A 27,412-nucleotide genomic window follows, 5' to 3' on the forward strand; every position below is an offset into this window, starting at 1 on the left:
TTGTTGTGTACCTGGTGTGATTGTGTGTGTGGTGCTGGGCGTGTGTGTTTAGGCACAGGTCAGGAGGAGGTGACATGGAGAACCACTCACCTGTGGTCCTACCGGGTAGGCTGGGTGAGACTGACCCAGATGACACTGTTCTGACGGGCTGTTGCTGGCATCAGACTGGACAGAGCCGTCACGGGCTCCTGGGGGAGCGAAAGAGAGATGGGGAGAGAGGGGGAGGGAGAGAGAGATTTGAATCCCCTGTAACATCAAAACAATCGTAAAACATGCACAAACACGCATGCACACACAGACAGAGCCAGCTGTGATCACACAGCCTCAAGTACGAAGGGGAGAGGATTTTGTGTTTAAGTGTTTTATCAATAAACGTACTGCCGCCATTCACAATCAGCCCTGAATAAATGACCCGTCAGCTGAGAGGCTCATTGACGGGGAGACGGCGCTCCGATTACAGCGGAGGGATGAGGGATGGATGGCCACGGCGCTGCATAAACTGTGGGGCCCGGCTCCGCATTATTCATCCATTTGCATCGCTGAGTATCATCGCCAATCTAACCCCCCCCCCCCTGTACCACAAGCAGCCTTGCGGCTATGAGACACCATTAGACCTGTATGCTACGAAGCCACAGCGGAGTACGGAGGCGCACATCAGACATAGACATGATAATAAGCCTGGCCTGCTGTGTGATGTGATGGCTGGAGGGAAAACAAAGCCACTCAGGGTGGGTGGGTGGTGAGACACCGGCTGTGTCTCAAACGGCACCCTATTCCCTATGTAGTGCGCTACTTTTGACGAGGGCCCGTAGGGTACTATTTGAGCCACAGATACTGACCATTCCCACTGGGGATAGACGTCAGTTCAACGTCTGGTTTTGATTTACATTTGGTTGAGTTCTCAACTAATGTGAATTCAACATGAAATCAACAAAACATTTCACCATGTCATTGGATTTAGGTTCACAAGTTGGGTGAAAAAACATGAAATTATTTTGTTTGAAATCACATGTTGAGTCAACCAGTTTTTGCCCTGTGGGTTTGACTCTCTCAGCATCTCTCAATAGCTCATGCTCAGTTTGTGGGTGACTAATCCCAAGGGTTTTGTGTGATAACATGTTACTAGAAAAGTGCATTGCCACCATAGTACATTCTTTATAGGTCCCTTCTGCTTAGCTATTGTATCTTGTACACTGCAGATTAGACATTCAACTTTGAAAAAGTATCTTCAATCAGATAGTTCAATGATAAACTATTTGCTTTCGTACCACATGGGCTTGGATAACTTTCCTAACGGCCATGCTTTACAAAAGTCCAGTTCATTGACTAAAGAACGTAAGCCTCAAATATCACAAGTCAATAGAAGTAATCAATACAAAGATCTCGTCAAATTGATCTTTCTCTAAATGCAGTCATACATCAATGGTAGGCTACCACACAACAAATTCAATGCATTGTACCACAACACATTCTAACTCACTTCCCTCAAAAACTTAAATTCAAGTTTGTAAAAGAAGTACACAAATCAAGGAAAGTAGGAATGTGAGTGGGAGAGTTCCAGAGAAAGCCAAAGAAAATGAATACACTTGCGTATCTCTTTTCAATTTGGGCAATTTACAAGAGGACTATTGAAGAAAAATCATAGTTTGACCTTCGAAATTGAATAACAAACTTCAAAAGACTAAAATTAGAAAGACCAAGAACATTTGACAGACACACCGTCAAAAATAACGGTTTAAAAAAGCATTTTGTTTATGAATTCTAAACTTAACTGGACATAGGCGTGAAAACGTGCACACTGCGTTTGAGAGTTCCAAGATCTCATTGCCGGTTGGATGTGTGGGACTGGGACTGAACAAATGTGCACATTACATCCAAAACTCCACTCCGCCACACAACATCATCTTATCTATACATAAAATCAAAATAATTGGTGAATGGCATGACCCATCAAATAAACCTTAAGCATTTGAGGCTTGATTTAATTGCCCTGGGGACAAGTCCGCATTTCGAGCTGGTTTCTACCTCTGGCTCACTGGGCCTGCATCTAGGTATTGGTTCACATAAACCCAAGCTTGTCAACCCTGCAGTCACTTAACATTAGATGGTACAGTCTCTTACCAATTTCACCCATAAAGAGTCAAACATAACCCGACCCAATGCCTTTAATCTTTGTAGAGAAGAAAAAATAACTATTGGAAGACACTATGTCTTTGGCTTTGAACAGCGGAACCCTCGTCTCATCCTAACTCAGGGGCAAACATTCAAAAGAGGTTCAAATAAGTGCATGATGATGAGCCTGGTTAAGGGTGCCTCTATTTCTCACAGCTATTATATATGGCATCAATTCACCCCTTACTACTGACTAAATGTTATGTCTTTGAAGACAAGTTTCTTCACGGAATGAAAGGCGGAATTCACGAGTGAACTGAGGATCTCATTCATATTCATGAACATATTAGACATTATCCAATGACATAACTAGCTGCTAATTCATTTAGACAACAGGGCCTACAAGCCTGCGTATCGTCAAGTGTCACATCAGAGAACGACAACCTTGACAGTGGAATTGAACAAAGGCAGCAGCAGCTCCTCTAATTAGCAGATATCCAATTCCATCTCAATATCAGAGATGAAATAACAACGGCTTGACTCTGGCATCCACCGCTAATCAGAGGGATCACTCTGCTCTAATTATTGATGAGCGAATCAGAGTTTACAGAATGCATGACAAAACCATCAATAAGTAATGAACGTATGGCTCATAAATGCAGTGGGTGCAGTGAATAATGTATTCCGTTTGATAAGCAGCGCAGGGGGGGGGGGGGGGGGGGCTATGGCTTATTCAATAACTGCTGTATGCCTTTCATTGCGTCATCTCACAATAACTTAGCGGGATGTTAAGAGAAAGCTTGATCCCCCTTGCAAATATCTGTGACGTTAACACGTTTAGCTCGGGGAAAGGAATCGATAATAAATAAATGCACATGCACTTTCCCCTAAGGTGTTGGGTGTGATTTCTTTAACCAAATTAAAAAGCTGACAGGAGAAATATCCAGGGAGGCCATCTTCAATTCCCTTTTATTACGAGGTTCTTTGAAGTTATTTTAACCCGTTTATATAATGTGAAGGTTTCTTAAAGTGGATTCCTTTTTGGACAGTAACACTGGACTGACAATAGCAATACTGGCACATGGAATGATAAAATGTTTGCTGATAGGGTTTGCTGAATGTTTGATGAAAATGTTATACATAGACAACGTTTAGACTGACGATTTTATAGATATACTAAAGTAATTCCTTAACTATTGTGTGCACAAAAATCTAGCACTGAAATTGATGAATGTGTTCACTATATTATTTTGAATATCTACCTCTCTCTGTCACATAGACTTTGCCTTGACCGTAGGAGCTTATTGCTTGTTAATATAAAATCCCATTTTGTAACCTATTTGTGCCGTTTTTTTTAACTTAACCCAAAACTATCTCCCACTTTAGTCTAACCACTGTCATCTGTTCTACACTTTACAACAAGAATGATTCCTATTTTAGTGTTGGCGGGGGCTCTGAGGTGGCTTATGGTGCGGAAATATTCCCAATATTGGACACTACACAAATGATCTTGCATTGATCACCTAAGTGGCGACTGGAGAGACACTTTCAAATGGCAGAAGGCTTCGTATGGGGTGCAAAAGAGCTGCATTTATTTGCCATCATCCGTCGCTCTCCTCGATACAGAGGCCTACCCCGAGGACAACATAGCACAAAACAATAAGTCCGCCATTTCATAAAGCAATCAGTTTGCCACCTACTCTAATGCAACAACTGTTTTACCCATTGACCATCTCAATGAAATGGGTGTTATTGAAGGCTTTGTGTCCCGAGTTAGCTTTTGCCCCAGTGCATTACTGAATCTAGTTTGTGTCCATAAAAGAAACGTTCACATATAAGCTGTTTTAGTGGCGATTCATTGTATAAGTTGTCAAATGTGGGAGAGAGACGGTTCACGCTTTTCAAGATCAACCAGGCCATCAACGCCCCAACCCCCCTTTTTTGGTAAAGGCTCTTTTTAAAAAGCTGGGCTGAGTGCATGTTATTTCTTTATGGAGCTGGTCTCACATGACACGTAGTATATTCATGACAAAAATATGTGTTGTTGTTCCTTGTCATTGTTTAGTGCTAAACAAATGAGGGTGAACGCTCAGGCTGCACCAATCAATGGAGATTCACTGATGATGAGGATCAGGGCATCATACTGAGGCCCGGAAAAATGACAAGTCATTTATACACAAGGTCACATTACACAAGGTTTAATTCTGTCAATACCAGACCAATATTGCTGGATTGTTTGGCCATCGATTTCACTAATGCTGCTGAAATGGCTGACACGGCATAGCTTTTATGGGATTGGCACACGGACAAGTATTCACACACACGAGAGAGAGAGCGAGCGAGAGAGAGAGAGAGAGAGAGAGAGAGAGAGAGAGAGAGAGAGAGGAGAATGAGAGAGAGAGGAGAATGAGAGAGAGAGAGAGAGAGAGAGAGGAGAACGAGAGAGAGAGGAGAATGAGAGAGAGAGAGAGAGAGAGAGAGAGAGAGAGGAGAACGAGGGAGAGAGAGAAAATGTCAGATTCCCTAGTTCCTACTCATACTGTATAATTCTTCAAAAATGCCATGCAAGAGAAGGGCCAGAGCATATACAGTACTGGATAGTGCACTACAGTAGGCTATAGTTAAATCTGAGTGGCAGAACATTACGTGCTCAAGAATGTTCTACCTGTATCCCTATGTGGTAGCAACTTGTGTTAGACTCCAGACTTACAAAGTGTTTTTCATGTCATTCTTCTGTCTTTCATTGAGCACACTAAAGCCCTCAACAATAACCCTGAGTATAATGTGCTGCCTATAACCCCGGGTCCTCTTTGTTAGGCTCCCTGAGGATGAGCAGGAAAGTAATACGCTGTTTAGAGACCCCGAGCGAGAGGAGAGGCTGGCTGGTTACAGGTCAATAGCGTTTTTGGAGTCGGAACACACCAGAGACCGACTGTTGAGTGGTTGGCTTCCTGTAATACCATTAGCTACATTATAGCCCGCTGGAGCCTGGAGAGCTGTCATTTCCTTAATTAAGGACCCGGCATAGGGGCTTGGTGGTCAGGGGCCGTGCCAGTCTCTCTGGGCTCTTTACATGGAAGTTTGATTTGCTGGAGTTGCAAGGAGAGATGCAAGGGGCTCCAGAGTTTACAGGCAAAAATATCTTATTCATTAATTATTCCACCAATAAGTGGACTTGTGTAGTCAAGGGGTCGGTTCTCAAAGCAAAGCACAGGGAAGCGTGGATAGTTTTTTTTACCACAGCAATTCCTCAGCCACTACTGGAGTAGGGGGGGGAGACAGGGAGAGAGTGGCAGAGAGAGAGAGAGTAAGAGACAGGGAGAGAGTGGCAGAGAGAGAGAGTAAGAGAGAGAGAGAGAGTAAGAGACAGGGAGAGAGTGGCAGAGAGAGAGAGAGAGTAAGAGAGAGAGATGGAGGTACAGAGACGGACTAATGTCTCTGTCTTCCCAGTTTTTAAAGGGTAAAAACTATGTTTTTGAAGTGTCGACTCCACTGTTGCTGCTCAATGGATAGCTACTGGTCATTGTCAGTATGTCAATGTATCTGATAACAAGGAAGTAGCATCCTCCCGTAGCTATCCTCTCTCCCATGGCCATGGGTTTCCCTCCAACAGGCTCTCTGAGACAGGGAAGTGCTCTAGGCCTGCTCGTACCTGCCTCTCCCTCTGCAGTGAAGGGGACCAGGAGCTGAGGAGGCTGGAGAGCACAAGAGGGACAGGATGAGGTGAATTGGAGAGGAGGGGGAATGTTCATCTCAAAGGTCGAGAAAGAGAGGGTGTGATGAAGAGAGAGAGAGACGGGTGGGGGGGGGGGGGGGGGTGGAAAGGAGGAAGAGGGGGAGAGTTAGAGAGAAAGGGAGAGGGCATTTGCGCAGGCAAGCTCTCAGGGGAGTAGAACACTTTGCACATGAGCACATCTGTTGCGGCCTCTTCTCCTCATTCCCCTAGCAATGTCAACCTGATTACCTCAGGGTTGAAAGAGACAAATAACAATCCTACATTATTCCTCATCCTTTTATGTCCATCAGCGCAGCGTGGATGGTGAAATCAGGGCCTGCCTGAGAGGGCTCTAAGCCTGTTAGGAGATGAGGAGAATACTGAGGTGCCTCCCTCTCTATTGATGGTCAACTCTTTTTAAATGACTTAAATTAAATTTGTGGTAAATAGGATTCCGCCTGATCTGGTGCCCCCTTCATCCCTGTCCTGCACGAGGGTCTCTTTTCAGCCACGGCCCTCTGTCTGCATCTCCGTCCAACGCGTTTTCTTCACAGCACTGGTTTTAATTTATCTTCCTTTACCTCTGTCTCAAACAAAGGAAACGTGTGGAATAGCGCGGCTTCATGTTCAAAATGGCAAATAAGTGACTAACAATTATACGCTATTCATTCCAAAAGTATCAAGGAAAGAAACCGTTATAGCTATGTGAAATATTCACAATCCTAGAATTACTGTAGGCAGAACATAGACAGCACATAGTATGTATGGAGAATGCAATACGTCCAAAAGAGCGGCAGCCAGTGGCGTCTGTGGGTGGGGACGGGAACAGGGGACAGGGGCCGGTGCGGGGGGTTACTAGACACACACATGTCACACTTGACACATCACCCCCCTCACCCGCCCTAAGGCTATCCAACACTAACACTACTGCTGCCTCTCTGTCCCACTTCTGGGGGAGGAGAGGGGGGGGGGGGGTTCAGAATCGAGGACCGGCCCTCCATGCTCTCTAACAGAATTTCCCCAGCAGCACACAACATCCTCATAGTGCCGTCACGCTGCGGAGGGAGGGGAGTGTACAGGATAGACTATTGCTTTGAAGCCCGTAACTCCATTCCCCAAGAAAAGAAGCGTCACAATGTTATTCCACATCCTCAGATGTGAAGGGGGGAGAGAGAAAAAACTAATAACTTCTCACTAGCCTGGATCTCCACACACCCTTTTCTCTTCCTTCAATCTTTGGTTTCAAAGGAAACGAATCTGCCAGAAGGACAGAAGGTTATGCATTAGTACTGGTCATTGCTCAAAGAGGGAGAGATATAAAAAATAAAGGGTTGTGAAGGACAAGCGGACTGTAGGATGGATACATCTCCGGTTCACGCCTCACAAGTGAAAGACAACATTGTAATTTCCATTCCTGAAAACGTGACCCCTTTCCCAGCTTCAATTACATCCCTACAACACCGACCGTGTCAACGCCAAGGAGTTGCGACGTTTCTTTGTTAGTCCGACATGAAGAGCTGGTTGATCTTGTTTATGGAGACTATGAAATACATTTTTCTTTGAAAATGTTTATTTTCATCTCAAAAAGACTGAGCATATAGAGAGCAGAATAAAGTGCATTTTAATATTCATTAAATGTCCTCTACCACTGGCAAATGTGCCCTCAATGTAATTTACTCCACAATAAGGTTAACAATTCATTTCTACAGTATATGCACAATATATTGGACGGATTATAATGTCAGTCACTTTGACGTGCTCAGTGTCACCAGGAATGTAATCTACATGACCGGGGTGTCTATTTGTAAAACAGATGACCTCTGCCTGTCCATCTCAGAAACAACACCTCCTTGTTCCTCAATGCTATCTTAGCTGTGATGGTGACGATGGCAAGGATAGCACACGGTCGCCCTGGGCGCATTAGCAAATGTATTACACCTGCTCTATAGGGCACGGATTTAGCTGCTTTTCAAGTTTGCGGCACAGACACCTGAAATCCTCATTAATGAGATCCACCTCCTGGGGAGAAAGACTCCTAGTCCTCCCCCGCTCTCGGCCTTCTTTATCCTTGAGTCTTATTTACTGTTAGCGAGCCGGTCCCATTTGCAAACTTGCCTCTACCACTATATTACTTAACCCCGGCTCATCAGAACATTACAGGCCTCTTTGCATTAGCAAGCAGCCAAACAGCTCCACTCACTCACCCTGCTCACTAAGCTGATTTACAGAAAGAAAATGGTGAGTGTGGAGGGATGCCTCCAGCCGTGTGTGTCTGTGTATGCAGAGAGGGGGAGGGAAGTTGAAGGGAACGAGGGGATAAGGAAGAAGTAGGAGATAGTTGTAGAGAATGTTGGTATGAAATGAAATACATGCCGATCCTAATAAAAGTGAACAGGTTCTTCTGAGTGATAACCATATTTTTATACTGGTATTAAGGACAACTGTCACAGTAATCCAATTCACTTAAGTGATTTTAGTGAGGTACTGTACAGTAGCTACCGGATTGTAAAATAAAAAAGCCCACATTTAGTCATAAATATCTTATCTTATCGAAATGAATGACTAACTGATCTTACGAAACACAACAAATAAAGACGTGAGTCTTTCTAGGCTTTTTCTTCGGAATGACCCCCAATCGCATAAATCGATAGAAGATTATAATTTTTTCTCCTCTTTTTAGTCTGTAGGTGACCTTTCTGAAAATGTTCCTCCATTTTGGCAGAATCGGTATAAGTGCAGGCCATTTCATGTAGACGGTAAGTGTATGAAATGAGTGGCCTTGTCGTTCTAGCCAGGCTGTTTTTGACGGCATGATGATGGAAGCGTCACATCCTAGGGAGAGTAAATGCAAACTGACAAGAGGAGCCTGTGGTTGCGGAATATAATACCGAATTGTGCTCTGAGTGTCTTATTATCTTGTCTGTTGATGTTTGAAAGGGGAGATTTGCTTGAGAGCAGAAGACAGAATCTGTACACAGCCCAGCCATCTCGCCCTCATGCCGGGGGACGAGCTTTCCCACCTAACATCCACTTTTCAGGATGTTTGTGGTGCCTCGTGGCTTTTGATAGCTGGAGTGGAAGACTATTTGCACAGCCATGAGGAATTAGCTTTTAAAATGGAGAGAAACCATTTCACCAGTGAAACGAGCATGGCTGGGTGTGGTAGACAAACATTACTCATTACTCTTTACAAACAAACATGACTAATGACATTGTCTACCAGTGTTTCCTTTTATACAACCGCCTGGGCCCACACAACTAGGTTTGCAATGCGACTGGTCATTTACCAAAGTTACCGGAATCTTCAGTAATTTGGTAATTAACAGAAAATCTATGGCAATCTAAAGTAACTTTAGCAATTCATATTTGAATATAAAAAAAATGTATTCATATATAGTATAAATGTTTTATATCTGTGTCCATATTGTCCATGAGTTTCTAATAGATTGACCATAAGGTACAAGAGAAAATAGCCTAATTAATGAAGAGAGAAAAAATATCTATACTGGCATTATTTTCAATAACCTCTGCAACTCGTTCAACTACTGACATTTTTCACAATTCCCAACAGTTTGACCCCAAAACATTGACAACAAATACATACTGACATAGTACAAAAAAAGTAGAGTCTAAAAAAATATGAAGTATATTAAATGCTTTAACCCTCATATTAAACACCAGTGGAATCGACTAAATTGATGGTTTATATTTAGAATAATGTTTTACATTGGCATGTTACAGTGGGGCAAAAAAGTATTTAGTCAGCCACCAATTGTGCAAGTTCTCCCACTTAAAAAGATGAGAGAGGCCTGTAATTTTCATCATAGGTACACTTCAACTATGATAGACAAAATTAGAAAAAAAATCCAGAAAATCACATTGTAGGATTTGTAATGAATTTATTTGCAAATTATGGTCGAAAATAAGTATTTGGTCACCTACAAACAAGCAAGATTTCTGGCTCTCACAGACCTGTAACTTCTTCTTTAAGAGGCTCCTCTGTCCTCCACTTTGTTACCTGTATTAATGGCACCTGTTTGAACTTGTTATCAGTATAAAAGACACCTGTCCACAACCTCAAACAGTCACACTCAAAACTCCACTATGGCCAAGACCAAAGAGCTGTCAAAGGACACCAGAAACAACATTGTAGACCTGCACCAGGCTGGGAAGACTGAATCTGCAATAGGTAAGCAGCTTGGTTTGAAGAAACCAACTGTGAGAGCAATTATTAGGAAATGGAAGACATACAAGACCACTGATAATCTCCCACGATCTGGGGCTCCACAGAAGATCTCACCCCGGGGGGTCAAAATGATCACAAGAACGGTGAGCAAAAATCCCAGAACCACACGGGGGACCTAGTGAATGACCTGCAGAGAGCTGGGACCAAAGTAACAAAGCCTACCATCAGTACCACACACTATGCCGCCAGGGACTCAAATCCTGCAGTGCCAGACGTGTCCCCCTGCTTAAGCCAGTACATGTCCAGGCCCGTCTGAAGTTTGCTAGAGAGCATTTGGATGATCCAGAAGAAGATTGGGAGAATGTCATATGGTCAGATGAAACCAAAATATAATTTTTGGGTAAAAACTCAACTCGTCGTGTTTGGAGGACAAAGAATGCTGAGTTGCGTCCAAAGAACACCATACCTACTGTGAAGCATGGGGTGGAAACATCATGCTTTGGGGCTGTTTTTCTGCAAAGGGACCAGGACGACTGATCCGTGTAAAGGAAAGAATGAATGGGGCCATGTATCGTGAGATTTTGAGTGAAAACCTCCTTCCATCAGCAAGGGCATTGAAGATGAAACGTGGCTGGGTCTTTCAGCATGACATTGATCCCAAACACACAACAAAGGAGTGGCTTCGTAAGAAGCATTTCAAGGTCCTGGAGTGGCCTAGCCAGTCTCCAGATCTCAACCCCATAGAAAATCTTTGGAGGGAGTTGAAAGTCCGTGTTGCCCAGCATCAGCCCCAAAACATCACTGCTCTAGAGGAGATCTGCATGGAGGAATGGGCCAAAATACCAGCAACTTGCACAATTGGTGTCTGACCAAATACTTTTTGATAAGGCCAGAGAGAGGGCCAGAGATAATTACAGACACCTGTGATAATCTGAAGTACCCAAACGGGCCACTAGATGACTCGTGGTAGATTATATAAAATCCTTGAAAGATACCAAAATTCCGGTAGTTTACTGGTAAAGTTTCCAGTAGCATACACTCCCTTCGCAAACCTACTCACAACAATCAACCAAATTCGAGAACCCCAAGAAAGTTTACACCTTCACTTCAATCAACACTTTTTTCCCTGCAGAAATCAAACTTCAGTAAGTATCCACTTAACTGTAAAAAAAATCCTGCCAAATCCAAAAGCATCACTGTACTCTATACAAAGCAGTTCCTCACAAATAACCTAACTGAACCTTAGCTCTCTCACTTTGTTGACACAGGAATAGTCACTGAATAAAGAATCACTGAGTATCATTCTCATACTCTTTTGGTTATTTTCCTCTGCTGCCTCAACAAAGTTAGCACTTAACAAATTATACTTTGTGCATTCTGAACATTCACTCTCTATAGCTCCTCGCATAGACACTTTCAACCATACAGCCAAGGACATGTGTTCGTTGACCATCGCATGGATATTTTCAGATTGATGGTGTGAACCTGTATTGTGCATTTTCTGACAAACACCACTATTATGTGTACATTGAGTACATTGTCACCATCCAGCAACATACTGATGAAAATGACACACAAAAATAATAAACTTTCCGTTGCTGTTCTATTCATTGAAACTGGCAAACCAGCGAACACTGTGAAGAGTCGCCTCGAGAAATGGGTGGGAAGTTCTTAAGTCCATCAACAGCAAATAACATTATGTATTTTTGTCTAATACCGGGGACTTCTTAAACCAAATAAAATCTAGAGTATCTGAACTGGCTCATATGACTAGCTCAATTACCGTCATGCAGAAAAGGGGTTTGTTCAAAGAGCTGAACTTAATACATACGTACTCAATCCCGAGGGTGGTGTGGAGATACATGGGCAATCATAGCTTGAAATAATTACTATAATTTTCTTGGATAGTGAGTTGGGGTCAAAATGTAACTGAGAATATCAAGAGTCAGGATTTCTCTAAACATCCCAAATGTTCTCTACTTGGACACAAAAAATGACACAACAATACATTTGAGAGGGAAACGCTGGAGCATTGGAGATTCACACACATTATCAACCACTTTAAACAGCGGGTACTGTGACTTGAAGACTATTCCTTGTATTTCTGATTAAGAAATAAAATCACATTGACAAATCTGCACATTTATAAAAGTAAGCCACCAGAAAGAGACACATATCCATACCGTACATAGAATAGGCCTACTGTACATGCATCTGTTGTCTACGGCAACGGAGACTCAAGGAGTCTGATAAGAGAACATTGCCCTACACCCACATCTAAGGCTAAGAATAATACTGTAACATAGGCTACACATGCATAAACAAACGTGTGTGTGTGTGTGTACATAGATGCATATACAACCTTGGCATAACATTAGACTTTTACCTTCCTGTGAGAAACCATCCTCCTGTCATCCACTATGCCCTGTGACCTGCATGTAGGGGAGCTGTGCTGCTTTGTCAGAGGAGTTGAGCTCTCTCTCTCTCTCTCTCTTTCTCTCTTTTTTCTCTTCTCCATCTCCTGACTGCACCACATATCCTGACTGTCTCAAAGCTGTGCCTAGTCTCAGGGCAAGTGAGTCGTGCCAGCCTGCCCAGAGCCGCCCCCCCGGCACAGCCTACGGGCCGAGCCATGCCATCCCTCCATCGGCCTCACACAGAGACTACTGTACTTCCGGCGCCGACAGAGATGGCCGCCTTGCTTCGTTTCCTAGGAAACTATGCAGTTTTTAGTTTTTTTTACGTGTTATTTCTTACATTGGTACCCCAGGTCATCTTAGGTTTCATTACATACAGTCGAGAAGAACTACTGAATATAAGAGCAACGTCAACTCACAATCAGTACGACCAAGAATATGACTTTCCCGGAGCGGATCCTGTGTTCTGCCTTCCACCCAGGACAACGGAATGGATCCCAGCATGCGACCCAAATCAACGATGTTGTAAAAGAGGCAAAGGAAGCGGTCTTCTGGTCAGACTCCGGAGACGGGCACATCGTGCGCCACTCCCTAGCATACTACTCGCCAATGTCCAGTCTCTTGACAACAAGGTTGATGAAATCCAAGGGTAGCATTCCAGAGGGACATCAGGGACTGTAACGTTCTTTGCTTCACGGAAACATGGCTCACTCGAGACACGCTATTGGAGTCGGTGCAGCAAGCTGGTTTCTCCACGCATCGCGCCGACAGAAACAAACATCTTTCTGGTAAGAAGAGGGGCGGGGGCGTATGCTTTATGGTTAACGAGACGTGGTGTAGTCACAACAACATACAGGAACTCAAGTCCTTCTGTTCACCTGATTTAGAATTCCTCACAATCAAATGTCGACCGCATTATCTACCAAGGGAATTCTCTTCGATTATAATCACAGCCGTATATATTCCCCCCCAAGCAGACACATCGATGGCTCTGAACGAACTTCATTTGACTCTTTGCAAACTGGAATCCACACATCCTGAGGCTGCATTCATTGTAGCTGGGGAGTTTAACAAGGCTAATCTGAAAACAAGACTCCCTAAATTGTATCAGCATATCGATTGCGCAACCAGGGCTGGAAAAACCTTGGATCACTGCTATTCTAACTTCCGCGATGCATATAAGGCCCTCCCCCGCCCTCCTTTCGGAAAAGCTGACCACGACTCCATTTTGTTGCTCCCTGCCTACAGACAGAAGCTAAAACAAGAATCTCCCACGCTGAGGTCTGTTCAACGCTGGTCCGACCAATCTGATTCCACGCTCCAAGACTGCTTCCATCACGTGGACTGGGATATGTTTTTTTATTGCGTCAAACAACAACATTGACGAATACGCTGATTCGGTGAGCGAGTTCATTAGAACGTGCGTTGAAGATGTCGTTCCCATAGCAACGATTAAAACATTCCCAAACCAGAAACCGTGGATTGACTAAATAACCTTTTTGCCCGCTTTGAGGACAATACAGTGCCACTGATACGGCCCGCAACCAAAACATGCGGACTCTCCTTCACTGCAGCCGAGCTGAGTAAAACATTGAAACGTGTTAACCCTCGCAAGTCTGCAGGCCCAGACGGCATCCCCAGCCGCGCCCTCAGAGCATGCGCAGACCAGCTGGCTGGTGTGTTTACGGACATATTCAATCAATCTCTATCCCAGTCTGCTGTTCCCACAAGCTTCAAGAGGGCCACCATTGTTCCTGTTCCCAAGAAAGCTAAGGTAACTGAGCTAAACGACTACCGCCCCGTAGCACTCACTTCCGTCATCATGAAGTGCTTTGAGAGACTAGTCAAGGACCATATCACCTCAACCCTACCTGACACCCTAGACCCACTCCAATTTGCTTACCGCCCAAATAGGTCCACAGACGATGCAATCTCAACCACACTGCACACTGCCCTAACCCATCTGGACAAGAGGAATACCTATGTGAGAATGCTGTTCATCGACTACAGCTCAGCATTTAACACCATAGTACCCTCCAAACTCGTCATCAAGCTCAAGACCCTGGGTCTCGACCCCGCCCTGGGCAACTGGGTACTGGACTTCCTGACGGGCCGCCCCCAGGTGGTGAGGGTAGGTAACAACATCTCCACCCCGCTGATCCTCAACACTGGGGCCCCACAAGGGTGCGTTCTGAGCCCTCTCCTGTACTCCCTGTTCACCCACGACTGCGTGGCCACGCACGCCTCCAACTCAATCATCAAGTTTGCGAACGACACAACAGTGGTAGGCTTGATTACCAACAACGACGAGATGGCCTACAGGGAGGAGGTGAGGGCCCTCGGAGTGTGGTGTCAGGAAAATAACCTCACTCAACGTCAACAAAACTAAGGAGATGATTGTGGACTTCAGGAAACAGCAGAGGGAACACCCCCCTATCCACATCGATGGAACAGTAGTGGAGAGGGTAGTAAGTTTTACGTTCCTCAGCGTACACATCACAGACAAACTGAATTGGTCCACCCACACAGACAGCATCGTGAAGAAGGCGCAGCAGCGCCTCTTCAACCTCAGGAGGCGCAGCAGCGCCTCTTCAACCTCAGGAGGCTGAAGAAATTCGGTACGGCAACTGCTCCGCCCACAACCGTAAGGCTCTCCAGAGGGTAGTGAGGTCTGCACAACGCATCACCGGGGGCAAACTACCTGCCCTCCAGGACACCTACACCACCCGATGTCACAGGAAGGCCATAAAGATCATCAAGGACATCAACCACCCGAGCCACTGCCTGTTCACCCCGCTATCATCCAGAAGGCGAGGTCAGTACAGGTTTATCAAAGCTGGGACTGAGAGACTGAAAAACAGCTTCTATCTCAAGGCCATCAGACTGTTAAACAGCCATCACTAACATTGAGTGGCTGCTGCCAACACACGGACTCAACTCCAGCCACTTTAATAATGGGAATTGATGGGAATTGATGTAAAATATATCACTAGCCACTTTAAACAATGCTACTTAATGTAATGTTTACATACCCTACATTATTTATCTCATATGTATACGTATATACTGTACTCCATATCATCTACTGCATCTTTATGTAATACATGTATCACTAGCCACTTTAAACTATGCCACTTTGTTTACATACTCATCTCATATGTATATACTGTACTCGATACCATCTACTGCATCTTGCCTATGCCGCTCTGTACCATCACCCATTCATATATCTTTATGTACATATTCTTTATCCCTTTACACTTGCGTGTATAAGGTAGTAGTTTTGGAATTGTTAGCTAGATTACTCGTTGGTTATTACTGCATTGTCGGAACTAGAAGCACAAGCATTTCGCTACACTCGCATTAACATCTGCTAACCATGTGTATGTGACAAATAAAAATTTGATTTGATTTGATAAGAAACACCAGGGCAGCTTGGGTCAACCACATCTTAAGACAACCTCTACCAAAACACACCGCTGAATTCACAATAAAGGTGACAACAGGTGAATTGACAAGAAATATAAAATGACAACATGTGGAATACGGTATTGTAAAAATAAAGACTGACGTTTTAGAAAGGTGTATTGCAGGGATGGGTAACTTTGATGGGGGTGGGGGGGACACAGAAAATCAGAACTCGTCATGAGCTATTGCGGGTCTGTGTACCCACATCCATACCCTCACATGCAGTCAGAGCCGGCCCTAGCCTTTTGGGGGCCCCAAGTGGGGAACCCACTTGACAGCGGAGAAAACATTTGAAAGATTTGCAGTTAATTTCCTGCAATTCTACACATTTTTCCATGGAGAGTAGAGGAGAATTTGTAATTGTATGCAATTCTACTCATTTTGCCAAATGTTTGAAGTTTTTAATATGATATCTGAGTGAGAGTGACGAACAAAATCAATGGGGGCCCCCCGGTTGGTCATTTGACCATGATTACTATATGTTTTAATGGCCGCTAAACTAACTTACCAATCCAAAAAATGTTAGCTGGCATGGGCTAATTGAGTAATTTGGGAGGAGGGGGGATTGTTCCTCGGGCCGGGCTGCCAGTTCGCCAATCGGCATTCTGTTCAAAAGAAATTGGGGGGGAGAGACAGAGCGAGAGGTACAGGCAAACATGGACCAGCGGGCTTCACATGTAACCATGAGTCTGCAAGTGAACTGAAAGACCGCTTGATGCTTATTGCAGAGAATTGTAACACTGTTGAGATGAATTAGTTACCTAGTACACTAGACTTTGTTTTGGAGAGCCTAGCCCTGGGATATCCTAAAAAATGTATTTGACTGACAGCTGGAGCCGTACACTGATCAGGACTTGGGAGGTTGTTTGGAGAACCCTCTCCCAAAATATTTCTCAGCAGTAAGTAACAATGGAGCACAACGCTGTCAAAGAGCACACTATCTTCACCTTACGCCACTTCCTTGTCTAGTCTCAAAAAGCATGCGAACTGTACAGACATACAAAAACAGACAGATACACGCACACACACCACTGCCAGACTGCACACTATCGTCCCCTTGTCTGATCCCAAAACATGCACACAGACAAATACACGAAGCAGAGAAACAAATACCCACACAGAGAAACAAATACTCGCACAGTCAAATACACGGACAGACAAATACACGGACAGACAAATACACGGACAGACAAATACACGGACAGACAAATACACGGACAGACAAATACACGGACAGACAAATACACGGACAGACAAATACACGGACAGACAAATACACGGACAGACAAATACACGGACAGACAAATACACGGACAGACAAATACACGGACAGACAAATACACGGACAGACAAATACACGGACAGACAAATACATGGACAGACAAATACACTCGCAGGCAAATACAATCACGGGCAAAAACACGCACGGACAAATACACTCACAGACAAATACACTCACAGACAAATACACGCTCAGACAAATGCACTCACAGACAAATACACGCACGGACAAATACACTCACAGACAAATACACTCACAGACAAATACACGCACAGACCAATACACGCACAGACAATACACAGACAGACAAATACACGCACACTCACACACATACTAAAGTACCTTGTTATTGTATGCTTCATCATAATGGGATAGCTGTTTTTGATGTATTATTCATGACAAAACAAATACCAATGCTTTCTCTCGTCTTTCCATGTCCAATGTAACACTACCATGTTTTTTTTAAACTCTTATTGTGTGATAACAGGTAGACTAAGAGCATTGCTCCTCTTGGGCACCAATGGTGTTGAAGGATGCCAGCAGCAATGGATCTGTACTGATTGATGCATGCATGTAAGTGGTTCAATGTGCTTGATCATTAGAATGAATCCAAAATTAGATTAGCCCTGATTATATAGTGAGTATAGAAAGCCAACATGATATATTTGTGTTTTTGGCATGAGGTAGGCCTAGCACACATAAATTAAGTAACAATAATGGCAATTATTATAAACGGTTCAAGCCCTGAATGCTGATTGGCTTAAAGCCGTATACCATGGGTATGACAATACATGTATTTTTACTGCTCTAATTATGTTGGTAACCAGTTTATGAAATCAATAAGGGTTATGGGTGTTTCAATATGGGTGTTTGTGGTATATTGCCAATATACCATAGCTGTATCCAGGCACACTGCGTTGCATCGTGCATGAGAACAGCCCTTAACCATAATATATTAGCCATATACCACACCCCTCCGGGCCTTATTGCTTTAACTAGAACTTGACATACAGAAGAAAGAAATGAGACATAAAAACATTCCGGATTGCTGTGCTGACAGCATTCAATTAGAAAAGGAGTTATGGTTTTCTAGCGTGCAGGCCAAATACAGATTCCAAATGGTATTGTAATCTATTTTGTGTGTATATGTGGTGAGTATAATACTATTTGTAATAAATATATATTTTTCAGTTTTTTTGGTACAATCTGAGCTCAAGGCATGCTCTGTTGCCACCTATCAACCTACAGTAAAACCACACACATACAGTGCCTTCAGAAAGTACTCATACCCCTTAACTTATTTCCCCTCAGAATTGTGTTACAGCCTGAAATAAAAGAGTATAAAAAAATATATATCTCCCCCATCTACACACAATACCCGATAATGACAAAGTGAAAACATTGGTAGAAATTTTAGCAAATGTATTGAAAGTGAAATACAGAAATATCTCATTTACACTAGTATTCACACCCTTGAATACTCATGTTAGAATAGCCTTTGGCAGCAATTACAGCTGTGTTTATATGCAAGTCTGTCAGAGCTTTGCACGCCTGGATTGTACAATATTTGCACATTTTTCTTTTTAAAATGATTCAAGCTCTGATCATTGCTAAACAGCCATTTTCAAGTCCTGCCCTAGATTTTCAAGCTGGTTTACAGTGGGGCAAAAAAGTATTTAGTCAGCCACAAATTGTGCAAGTTCTCCCACTTAAAAAGATGAGAGAGGCCTGTAATTTTCATCATAGATACACTTCAACTATGACAGACAAAATGTGAGAAAAAAATTCAGAAAATCACATTGTAGGATTTGTAATGAATTTATTTGCAAATTATGGTGGAAAATAAGTATTTGGTCACCTACAAACAAGCAAGATTTCTGGCTCTCACAGACCTGTAACTTCTTCTTTAATAGGCTCCTCTGTCCTCTGTCCTCCACTCGTTACCTGTATTAATGGCACCTGTTTGAACTTGTTATCAGTATAAAAGACACCTGTCCACAACCTCAAACAGTCACACTCAAAACTCCACTATGGCCAAGACCAAAGAGCTGTCAAAGGACACCAGAAACAAAATTGTAGACCTGCACCAGGCTGGAAAGACTGAATCTGCAATAGGTAAGCAGCTTGGTTTGAAGAAATCAACTGTGGGAGCAATTATTAGTAAATGGAAGACATACAAGACCACTGATAATCTCCCTCGATCTGGGGCTCCACGCAAGATCTCACCCCGTGGGGTCAAAATGATCACAAGAACGGTGAGCAAAAATCCCAGAACCACACGGGGGGACCTAGTGAATGACCTGCAGAGAGCTGGGACCAAAGTAACAAAGCCTACCATCAGTACCATACACTACGCCGCCAGGGACTCAAATCCTGCAGTGCCAGACGTGTCCCCCTGCTTAAGCCAGTACATGTCCAGGCCCGTCTGAAGTTTGCTAGAGAGCATTTGGATGATCCAGAAGAAGATTGGGAGAATGTCATATGGTCAGATGAAACCAAAATAGTTGCATCCAAAGAACACCATACCTACTGTGAAGGATGGGGGTGGAAACATCATGCTTTGGGGCAAAGAATGAATGGGGCCATGTATCGTGAGATTTTGAGTGAAAACCTCCTTCCATCAGCATGGGCATTGAAGATGAAACGTGGCTGGGTCTTTCAGCATGACAATGATCCCAAACACACCGCCCGGGCCACGAAAGAGTGGCTCCGTAAGAAGCATTTCAAGGTCCTGGAGTGGCCTAGCCAGTCTCCAGATCTCAACCCCATAGAATATCTTTGGAGGGAGTTGAAAGTCTGTGTTGCCCAGCAACAGCCCCAAAACATCATTGCTCTAGAGGAGATCTGCATGGAGGAATGGGCCAAAATACTAGCAACAGTGTGTGAAAACCTTGTGAAGACTTACAGAAAACGTTTGACCTCTGTCATTGCCAAGAAACGGTATATAACAATGTATTGAGATAAACTTTTGTTATTGACCAAATACTTATTTTCCACCATAATTTACAAATAAATTCATTAAAAATCCTACAATGTGTCACGTTCTGACCTTTATTTCCTTTGTTTTGTATTTATTTAGTATGGTCAGGGCGTGAGTTGGGTGGGCAGTCTATGTTTGTTTTTCTATGATTTGGGTATTTCTATGTTTCGGCCTAGTATGGTTCTCAATCAGAGGCAGGTGTCATTAGTTGTCTCTGATTGAGAATCATACTTAGGTAGCCTGGGTTTCACTGTGTGTTTCTGGGTGATTGTTCCTGTCTCTGTGTTTGCACCAGATAGGACTGTTTAGGTTTTCACTTTTCTTGTTTTGTTTAGTCTGTTCATGTATAGTGGTCTTTATTAAAAACATGAATAACCAGCACGCTGCATTTTGGTCCGCCTCTCCTTCAGATGAAGAAAACCGTTACACAATGTGATTTTCTGGATTTTTTTTCTCATTTTGTCTGTCATAGTTGAAGTGTACCTATGATGAAAATTACTGGCCTCTTTTTAAGTGGGAGAACTTGCACAATTGGTGGCTGACTAAATACTTTTTTTGCCCCACTGTAAGTCAAAACTGTAACTAGGCCACTCAGGAACATTCACTGTCATCTTGGTAAGCAACTCCAGTGTATATTTGGCCTTATCTTTTAGGTTATTGTCCTGCTAAACAGTGAATTTGTCTCCCAGTGTCTGTTGAAAAGAAGACAGAACCAGGTTTTCCTCCCTAGTCCTTGCTGATGAAAGGCATACCCATAACATGATGCAGCCATCACCATGCTTTAAACATTTAAGAGTGGTACTCAGTGATGTGTTGTGTTGGATTTTTCCCAAACATAACGCTTTGTATTCAGGACAAAGTTAATTACTTTGCTACATTTTTTGCAGTTTTTCTTTAGTGCCTTTTTGCAAACAGGATGCATGTTTTGGAATATTTTTTTCTGTCCAGGCTCCCTTTCTTTCACTCTCTCATTTAGGTTAGTGTTGTAGAGTAATTACGACGCTGTTGGTCAATCCTCAGTTTTCTCCTATCACAGCCATTAAATTGAAACTGTTTTAAAGTCACTATTGGCCTCATGGTGAAATCACTAAGCGGTTTCCTTACTCTCTGGCAACTGAGTACACCTGTATCTTTGTAGTGACAGGGTGTATTGATACACCATCCTGTAACAGTTTTCTTGACTTGAAGGAGAGGCGGACCAAAATGCAGCGTGGTTTCTATTCATGGTTCTTTAATAAAGACTCTACACATGAACAAACTAACAAAAAAAAAAACGTGAAAACCCAAAACAGCCCTATCTGGTGCAGACAGGAACAATCACCCGCAAAACCCAAAACCAAACAGGCTACCTAAATATGGTTCCCAATCAGAGACAATGACTAACACCTGCCTCTGATTGAGAACCATATCAGGCCAGACATAGAAATAGACAAACAAGACATCCAACATAGAATGCCCACTCAGATCACACCCTGACCAAACAAAACATAGAAACATACAAAGCAAACTATGGTCAGGGTGTGACACATCCAAAGTGTAATTAATAACTTCACCATGCTCAAAGGGATATTCAGTGTCTGCTTTTTTACATTTTTACCCATCTACCAATAGGTGTCCTTTGTGAGGCATTGGAAAACCTCCCTGGTCTTTGTGTTTGAAATGCACTGCTCGACTGAGGGACGTTACAGATAATTGTATGGGTGGTTTACAGAGATGAGGTCGTCAATAAGAAATCATGTTAAACACTATTACAGCACACAGAGTGAGTCCATGCAACTTATTATGCAAATGTTTATTCCTGAACTTACACTGAACAGAAAATATAAACACAACATGTAAAGTTTTGGTTCCATGTTTCATGAGCTGAAATAAAAGATCCCAGAAATGTTTCATATGCACAAAAAGCTGATTTCTTTCAAATTTTGTGCACAAATTTGTTACATCCCTGTTATTGAGGATTTCTCCTTTGCCAAGATAATCCATCCACCTGACAGGTGTGGCATATCAAGAAGCTGATTAAATAGCATGATCCTTACACAGGTGCACCTTGTGCTGGGGATAATAAAAGGTCTCTCTAAAATGTGCAGTTTTGTCACACAACACAATGGCACAGATGTTTCAAGTTTGAGGGAGTGTGCAATTGGCATGCTGACTGCAGGAATGTCCACCAGATCTGTTGCCAGATAATTTAATGTTAATTTCTCTACCATAAGCCACCTCAAACGTGGTTGTAAAGAATTTGGCAGTACGACCAACTGGCCTCACAACCACAGACCACGTGTATGGTGTGTGGGCGAGCGGTTTGCTCCATGGTGATGGTGGGGAACACAATTGCATGTTATCGATGGAAATTTGAATGCACAGAGATACGCGATGAGATCCTGAGGCCCATTGCCGTGCCATTCATCCGCCGCCATCACATCATGTGTCAGCATGATAATGCATAGCCCATGTCGCTCTGTATACAATTCCTGGAAGCTGAAAATGTCCTAGTTCTTCCATGGCCTACATACTCACCAGACATGTCACCAATTGAGCATGTTTGGGATGCTCTGAATCGATGTGTACGACAACGTGTTCCAGTTCCCACCAATATCCAGCAACTTTGCACAACCATTGAAGAGAAGTGGGAAAACATTCCACAGGCCACAATCAACAGCCTGATCATATCTATGTGAATGAGATGTGTCGGGCTGCATGAGGCAAATAGTGGTCACACAAGATTCTGACTGGTTTTCTGATCCACACTCATGTGAAATCCATAGATTAAGACCCAATGAATTGGTTTAAATTGACTGTTTTCCTTATGTGAATTATACATCTTTGAAATTGTTACATGTTGCGTTTATATTTTTAATCAGTATATTATTAGGCTTGCCATGGCAAAGGGGTTGAATACTTATTGACTCAAGACATTTCAGATTGAATTTTTTTATGAATTACTAAAAATGTCTGAAAACATAATTGCGTCTTGACATTATGGGGTATTGTGTGTAGGCCAGTGACACAAATCTCAATTTAATCAATTTTAAATTCAGTCTGTAACAACAAAACGTGGAAAAAGTCAATGGGTGTGAATACAACTATACCATATGTTGGGCCCTATAAAATCTGCGATGTGGAGAACGTGGAAGGAATCGCGGAATCCAGGAATTACAACAGAATTCAACAATATAAAACAATTTATTGAACTTAATAGGGAATCAACTAAAGGTATTGAAAATGTATTAATTAGCCCATGTTTATTATAAGACATGAACAGAATGAATCAGTGATTCGTATTTCCTGCAACTTTGTGAAGAGGCAATGAGAATTCCCCGTCTGTGTATGTGCGGTGCGCACATCTACCACTTTGTGTAGCGATGATGCTAACGAAAAGTCTTCTGGTAGATGGAAAGGCTTTCCCAAAAATGATACCTACAAAGTAGCCTTTGCTTAACTGGCAGAATTCTAGAATGATTATTTGCATCAATCCAGTGGGTATTTGTTATGTAAACTCTACTATCACGTGTGCGCTACAAAAAACACTGCTAAGCAACATCCTGTTGCTAGCCTCTTGCTAGGTGCACACTGGAATTAAAGGGTAACTACACCCCCCAAAAGAATTTCAAGACCTCAAAAGTTGGATCTTGATGTGGTTTAAGCATTGTTCTGGATTTAGAACATCTGTGTTTTTTTAGAGAAAAAAGAAAAGAAAAACAGTGGAAAGCAGAAACCTGGCAAAACTAAACTGAGGAAACAGAATTTTGGAAAAAACGGAATCAGGAAAAAAATGAAACAGATTTTATAGAGCCCAACATATATATGGTGACTGCAGTCACTCACAATCCTGCACTCTTCACGTCAGAGTCACTGTGTACTGTTTTGGTATTGTTTCTTTTGGTACTGCTTTTTCATGGGATGTTTAAGTTACAGAACAAATATGTTTTTAATTTTATTATATGACTATCATTATTTTGTTTATAATGTATTATTTTTTTTCTACTGTGTTATTGACTTGTTAATTGTTTACTCCATGTGTAACTCTGTGTTGTCTGTTCACACTGCTATGCTTTATCTTGGCCATGTCACAGTTGCAAATGAGAACTTGTTCTCAACTAGCCTACCTGGTTAAATAAAGGTGAGACAAAATTTTTTTTATATGAAAATATATATTTACTACCAATTTAATCAAGTATTAGTAGTACTGTTGTAATGTTTACATACCCTACATTACTCATCTCATATGTATATGTATATACTGTACTCAATATCATCTACTGCATCTTGCCATCTTTATGTAATACATGTATCACTAGACACTTTAAACTATGCCACTTTTATGTTTACATACCCTACATTACTCATCTCATATGTATATACTGTACTCGATACCATCTACTGCATCTTGCTTATGCCGTTCTGTATCATCACTCATTCATATATTTTTATGTACATATTCTTTAACCCTTTACACTTGTGTGGATTTGGTAGTAGTTGTGGAATTGTTAGGTTAGATTACTTGTTGGTTATTACTGCATGACAAATCAAATTTGATTTGATTTACTGTAGTAGTTTGTATCAATAATATCTAGAAGACACAATTCACTTACTTTTCGAAAAGCCTCTCCGGACAAGCATAACTTTACTGTAATTTGAAGGGGGTTCGTGGAATTTTAGTGAGTGCGAAATAATCTTTTACAATGATGTCCATGGGCCTCTTCAGAAATAGACGTATTACATCCTCAATGCCGAGTACTGACTCATAACCTTAAAAGCATGATTAGATGTGTACTAAGTGTAAAATTACTGTACCCTGAAATAGCTGTTCTCTGTGTAAAATGTCTTAAATCGACCACATCATATCCCATCCAGTATCTACTCACACCAAGGGCACACGCTGTAAGTGCATTTACATATGGTTTCCTCGGCGATAGTTATACATCCAAAGCACTATCGTCACGATAACACAAAAAGTACACTTTAGACCATCCATGACATACAGTAATTGTTCTATTAATGCATTTCATTCCACAAAAATCTCATTGAAATGCCCGAAACCAAATTTTGCATTAATAGATTCATATCTTAGATGCATATTACATATCACAATGTTCCAATCGCTACATTGTTTTTTATGAACCTTATTTTGATGGTACAAAAAAAATGTGCTTTGGTGTAAATAAGGATTAGTGAGTGACTGAATTTATTCTGATTATTTTGCGACAGCATTGACTATAAATGTAACGCTTATACTTCCATCCTAAAAGATCAGTCCAAAATCCAAACAAATTGAAATGAGGCAGTGTTTAACCTTTACATTGAAACTGAATATACATGTTACAGCAGTCTATATTAGACATGGTGCAATTATTTTTATAGTTTCATTCTACAAAACAATTGTTTTAATCTCATTAGACCCAGCGATTCATCCTTATGACCTAGGATTAAATTAGACTGTCTGTATAAGTAAATTAGGTTCATCAAAAGCATATTGATTAACTTGATCACAACTGTAATTGAACCTGGACATGGAATTAATGACAGAAATAAAAATACAAAATATAAATTTTCAATTAGTATCTCTTATGTTGGTCTACTTGTGGTAAGGATATGTAATTCCCTATCAGAGCAATAGGCAATTTTTCCTTTATATTTATAAATTGCTAATGTCATGAGTAATTTAAATGTGTTTACCATGTATCATTTTTAGAAATATCAATTCATCTTCATACCGGTATTTGCAATTAACCTACAAAAAAATGTGTTTATTTGCTTAAAAAATTATAAACTGTGATGACCCACCATTGCAGATAATATAAAGCGTAAGGAAATGTCACAAACCAAAGCCAAAACCAAAGATCCTCACCACTGTTCAATATATAGGTATATTTAAGTGAGAACGCACACACATTTCTGATACAATGTAGCCTCAAATTCTCTCTTATTTAGCATATTTTGTCACAACATTCACACATTTCACTTTCACACCTGCTACAAATTATAAAATGCCACATTCCAAGATATTCCAAGATGTTTCTGAAAGGAAGGGTCCCTTTCCTACCAATCTAATCAATGTGAACTATGCCAACTCTAATTACTAATTGTGTAGGCCTAAAGGAACACTATGAAACGTAATTACATGAACAATTCTAGTGTGACATTTTGAGTATTCAACTGCGACTCTCACGGCAATCTATTTGAAAATGACCACAACTAAACTTCTCAAGATGTAGCCTATAAGGAAATCAATGAATCAATTAACAGAAGACTCATAACAAGACCTCAAACCGTTTGTAGGACATGGCTTCATTGATATTTCCAGTGAAAAAAGTCACAACATAATGAACGTGTTAACACCATGTCACTTGAAAGCTCACCTAAAGAACTTATCTTCAACATCTGCATACTCTAAATCAGGCAACCAACCTTATTGCATCCACCTCATCCACCCCTGAATCCTTGCACTCAACTTAGTTTGGTCTATTACACTCTTCTAGAACCTGCTCCAGTAGCACCCGGTCTCAGACACCCTTTCCAAAACACACAGAGACAGAGCATTTCCCTGGTCAATCATACCACGGACTGTCTCAGAAAGGAGAGGAGAGAAGGAGGACTGTCCTGTCAGTGGACTCACCATAGAGCTTGTTGGGAGTGTCCTCTCTGCCTGTGGCCTCGGAGGACAGGAGCAGGGGCTCGTCATTGAGCTTGCTGTCTGGGGTGGCCGCCTTGTCCTCTGCCCGGAGTTCTGCCGCGCTCATCTCGCTGCGCAGGGAGAGCAGCGGCTTGCTCAACTGCCCTGTAATCATCGGATCCTGGAGGGAGCTGGAGAGCCCAGGTGGGGAATACAACAGAACGTGGTTAGATTTGCCTCGCCGCCTCTCGCACACTACTCTACACCGGCTTGTTCTCTGTCTACTCCACTCACTCCCCTTCTCTCTACCACTGTGTCTCCCCTCTATCACTCACTAACCACTCTCTCCCTCCCTCCCCCTACCTCTCTATCCAGCGGTCTCTCTTTTATCTGAGACTGGTGCTGCTCCCGCTGATATTGGTGGCTGCAACCTGCCTGGTGAAGAGCGGTTACAGATTGTTTGGCTTTGCCATTATACCCTGCAGCCTTCAAGGTTCTTCACACCTCTAAAGGCTCATTAATACCCACAGAACATACGTGTCACAACTTCAGCATGACACACATCCTGTACACGCATACTGTACCTACAAATTCAATAGCTAAAGACTGACACACTCTATCTACTGTTACAAATCTACG

The 27,412-nt window shown here is 42.3% G+C and overlaps 1 protein-coding gene across 1 annotated transcript in view; it reads right to left on the reverse strand.

Moving 5' to 3' along the window:
• LOC116354711 (POU domain, class 6, transcription factor 2-like) overlaps window positions 1–26,948 on the reverse strand; it is a 126,043-nt gene extending 99,095 nt beyond the window's left edge. Inside the window, exons 1-2 of the mRNA XM_031795289.1 lie at window positions 26,777–26,948; window positions 91–188 (exon numbers count right to left, since the gene is read on the reverse strand). Coding sequence (XP_031651149.1) covers window positions 91–188; window positions 26,777–26,948 — 270 coding nt within the window. The remainder of the gene's footprint in view (window positions 1–90; window positions 189–26,776) is intronic.
• Window positions 26,949–27,412: the final 464 nt, after the last annotated feature.

This window comes from Oncorhynchus kisutch, linkage group LG18 (assembly GCF_002021735.2).
Source record: "Oncorhynchus kisutch isolate 150728-3 linkage group LG18, Okis_V2, whole genome shotgun sequence".
In the NCBI taxonomy this organism is placed as follows: Eukaryota; Metazoa; Chordata; class Actinopteri; order Salmoniformes; family Salmonidae; genus Oncorhynchus; species Oncorhynchus kisutch.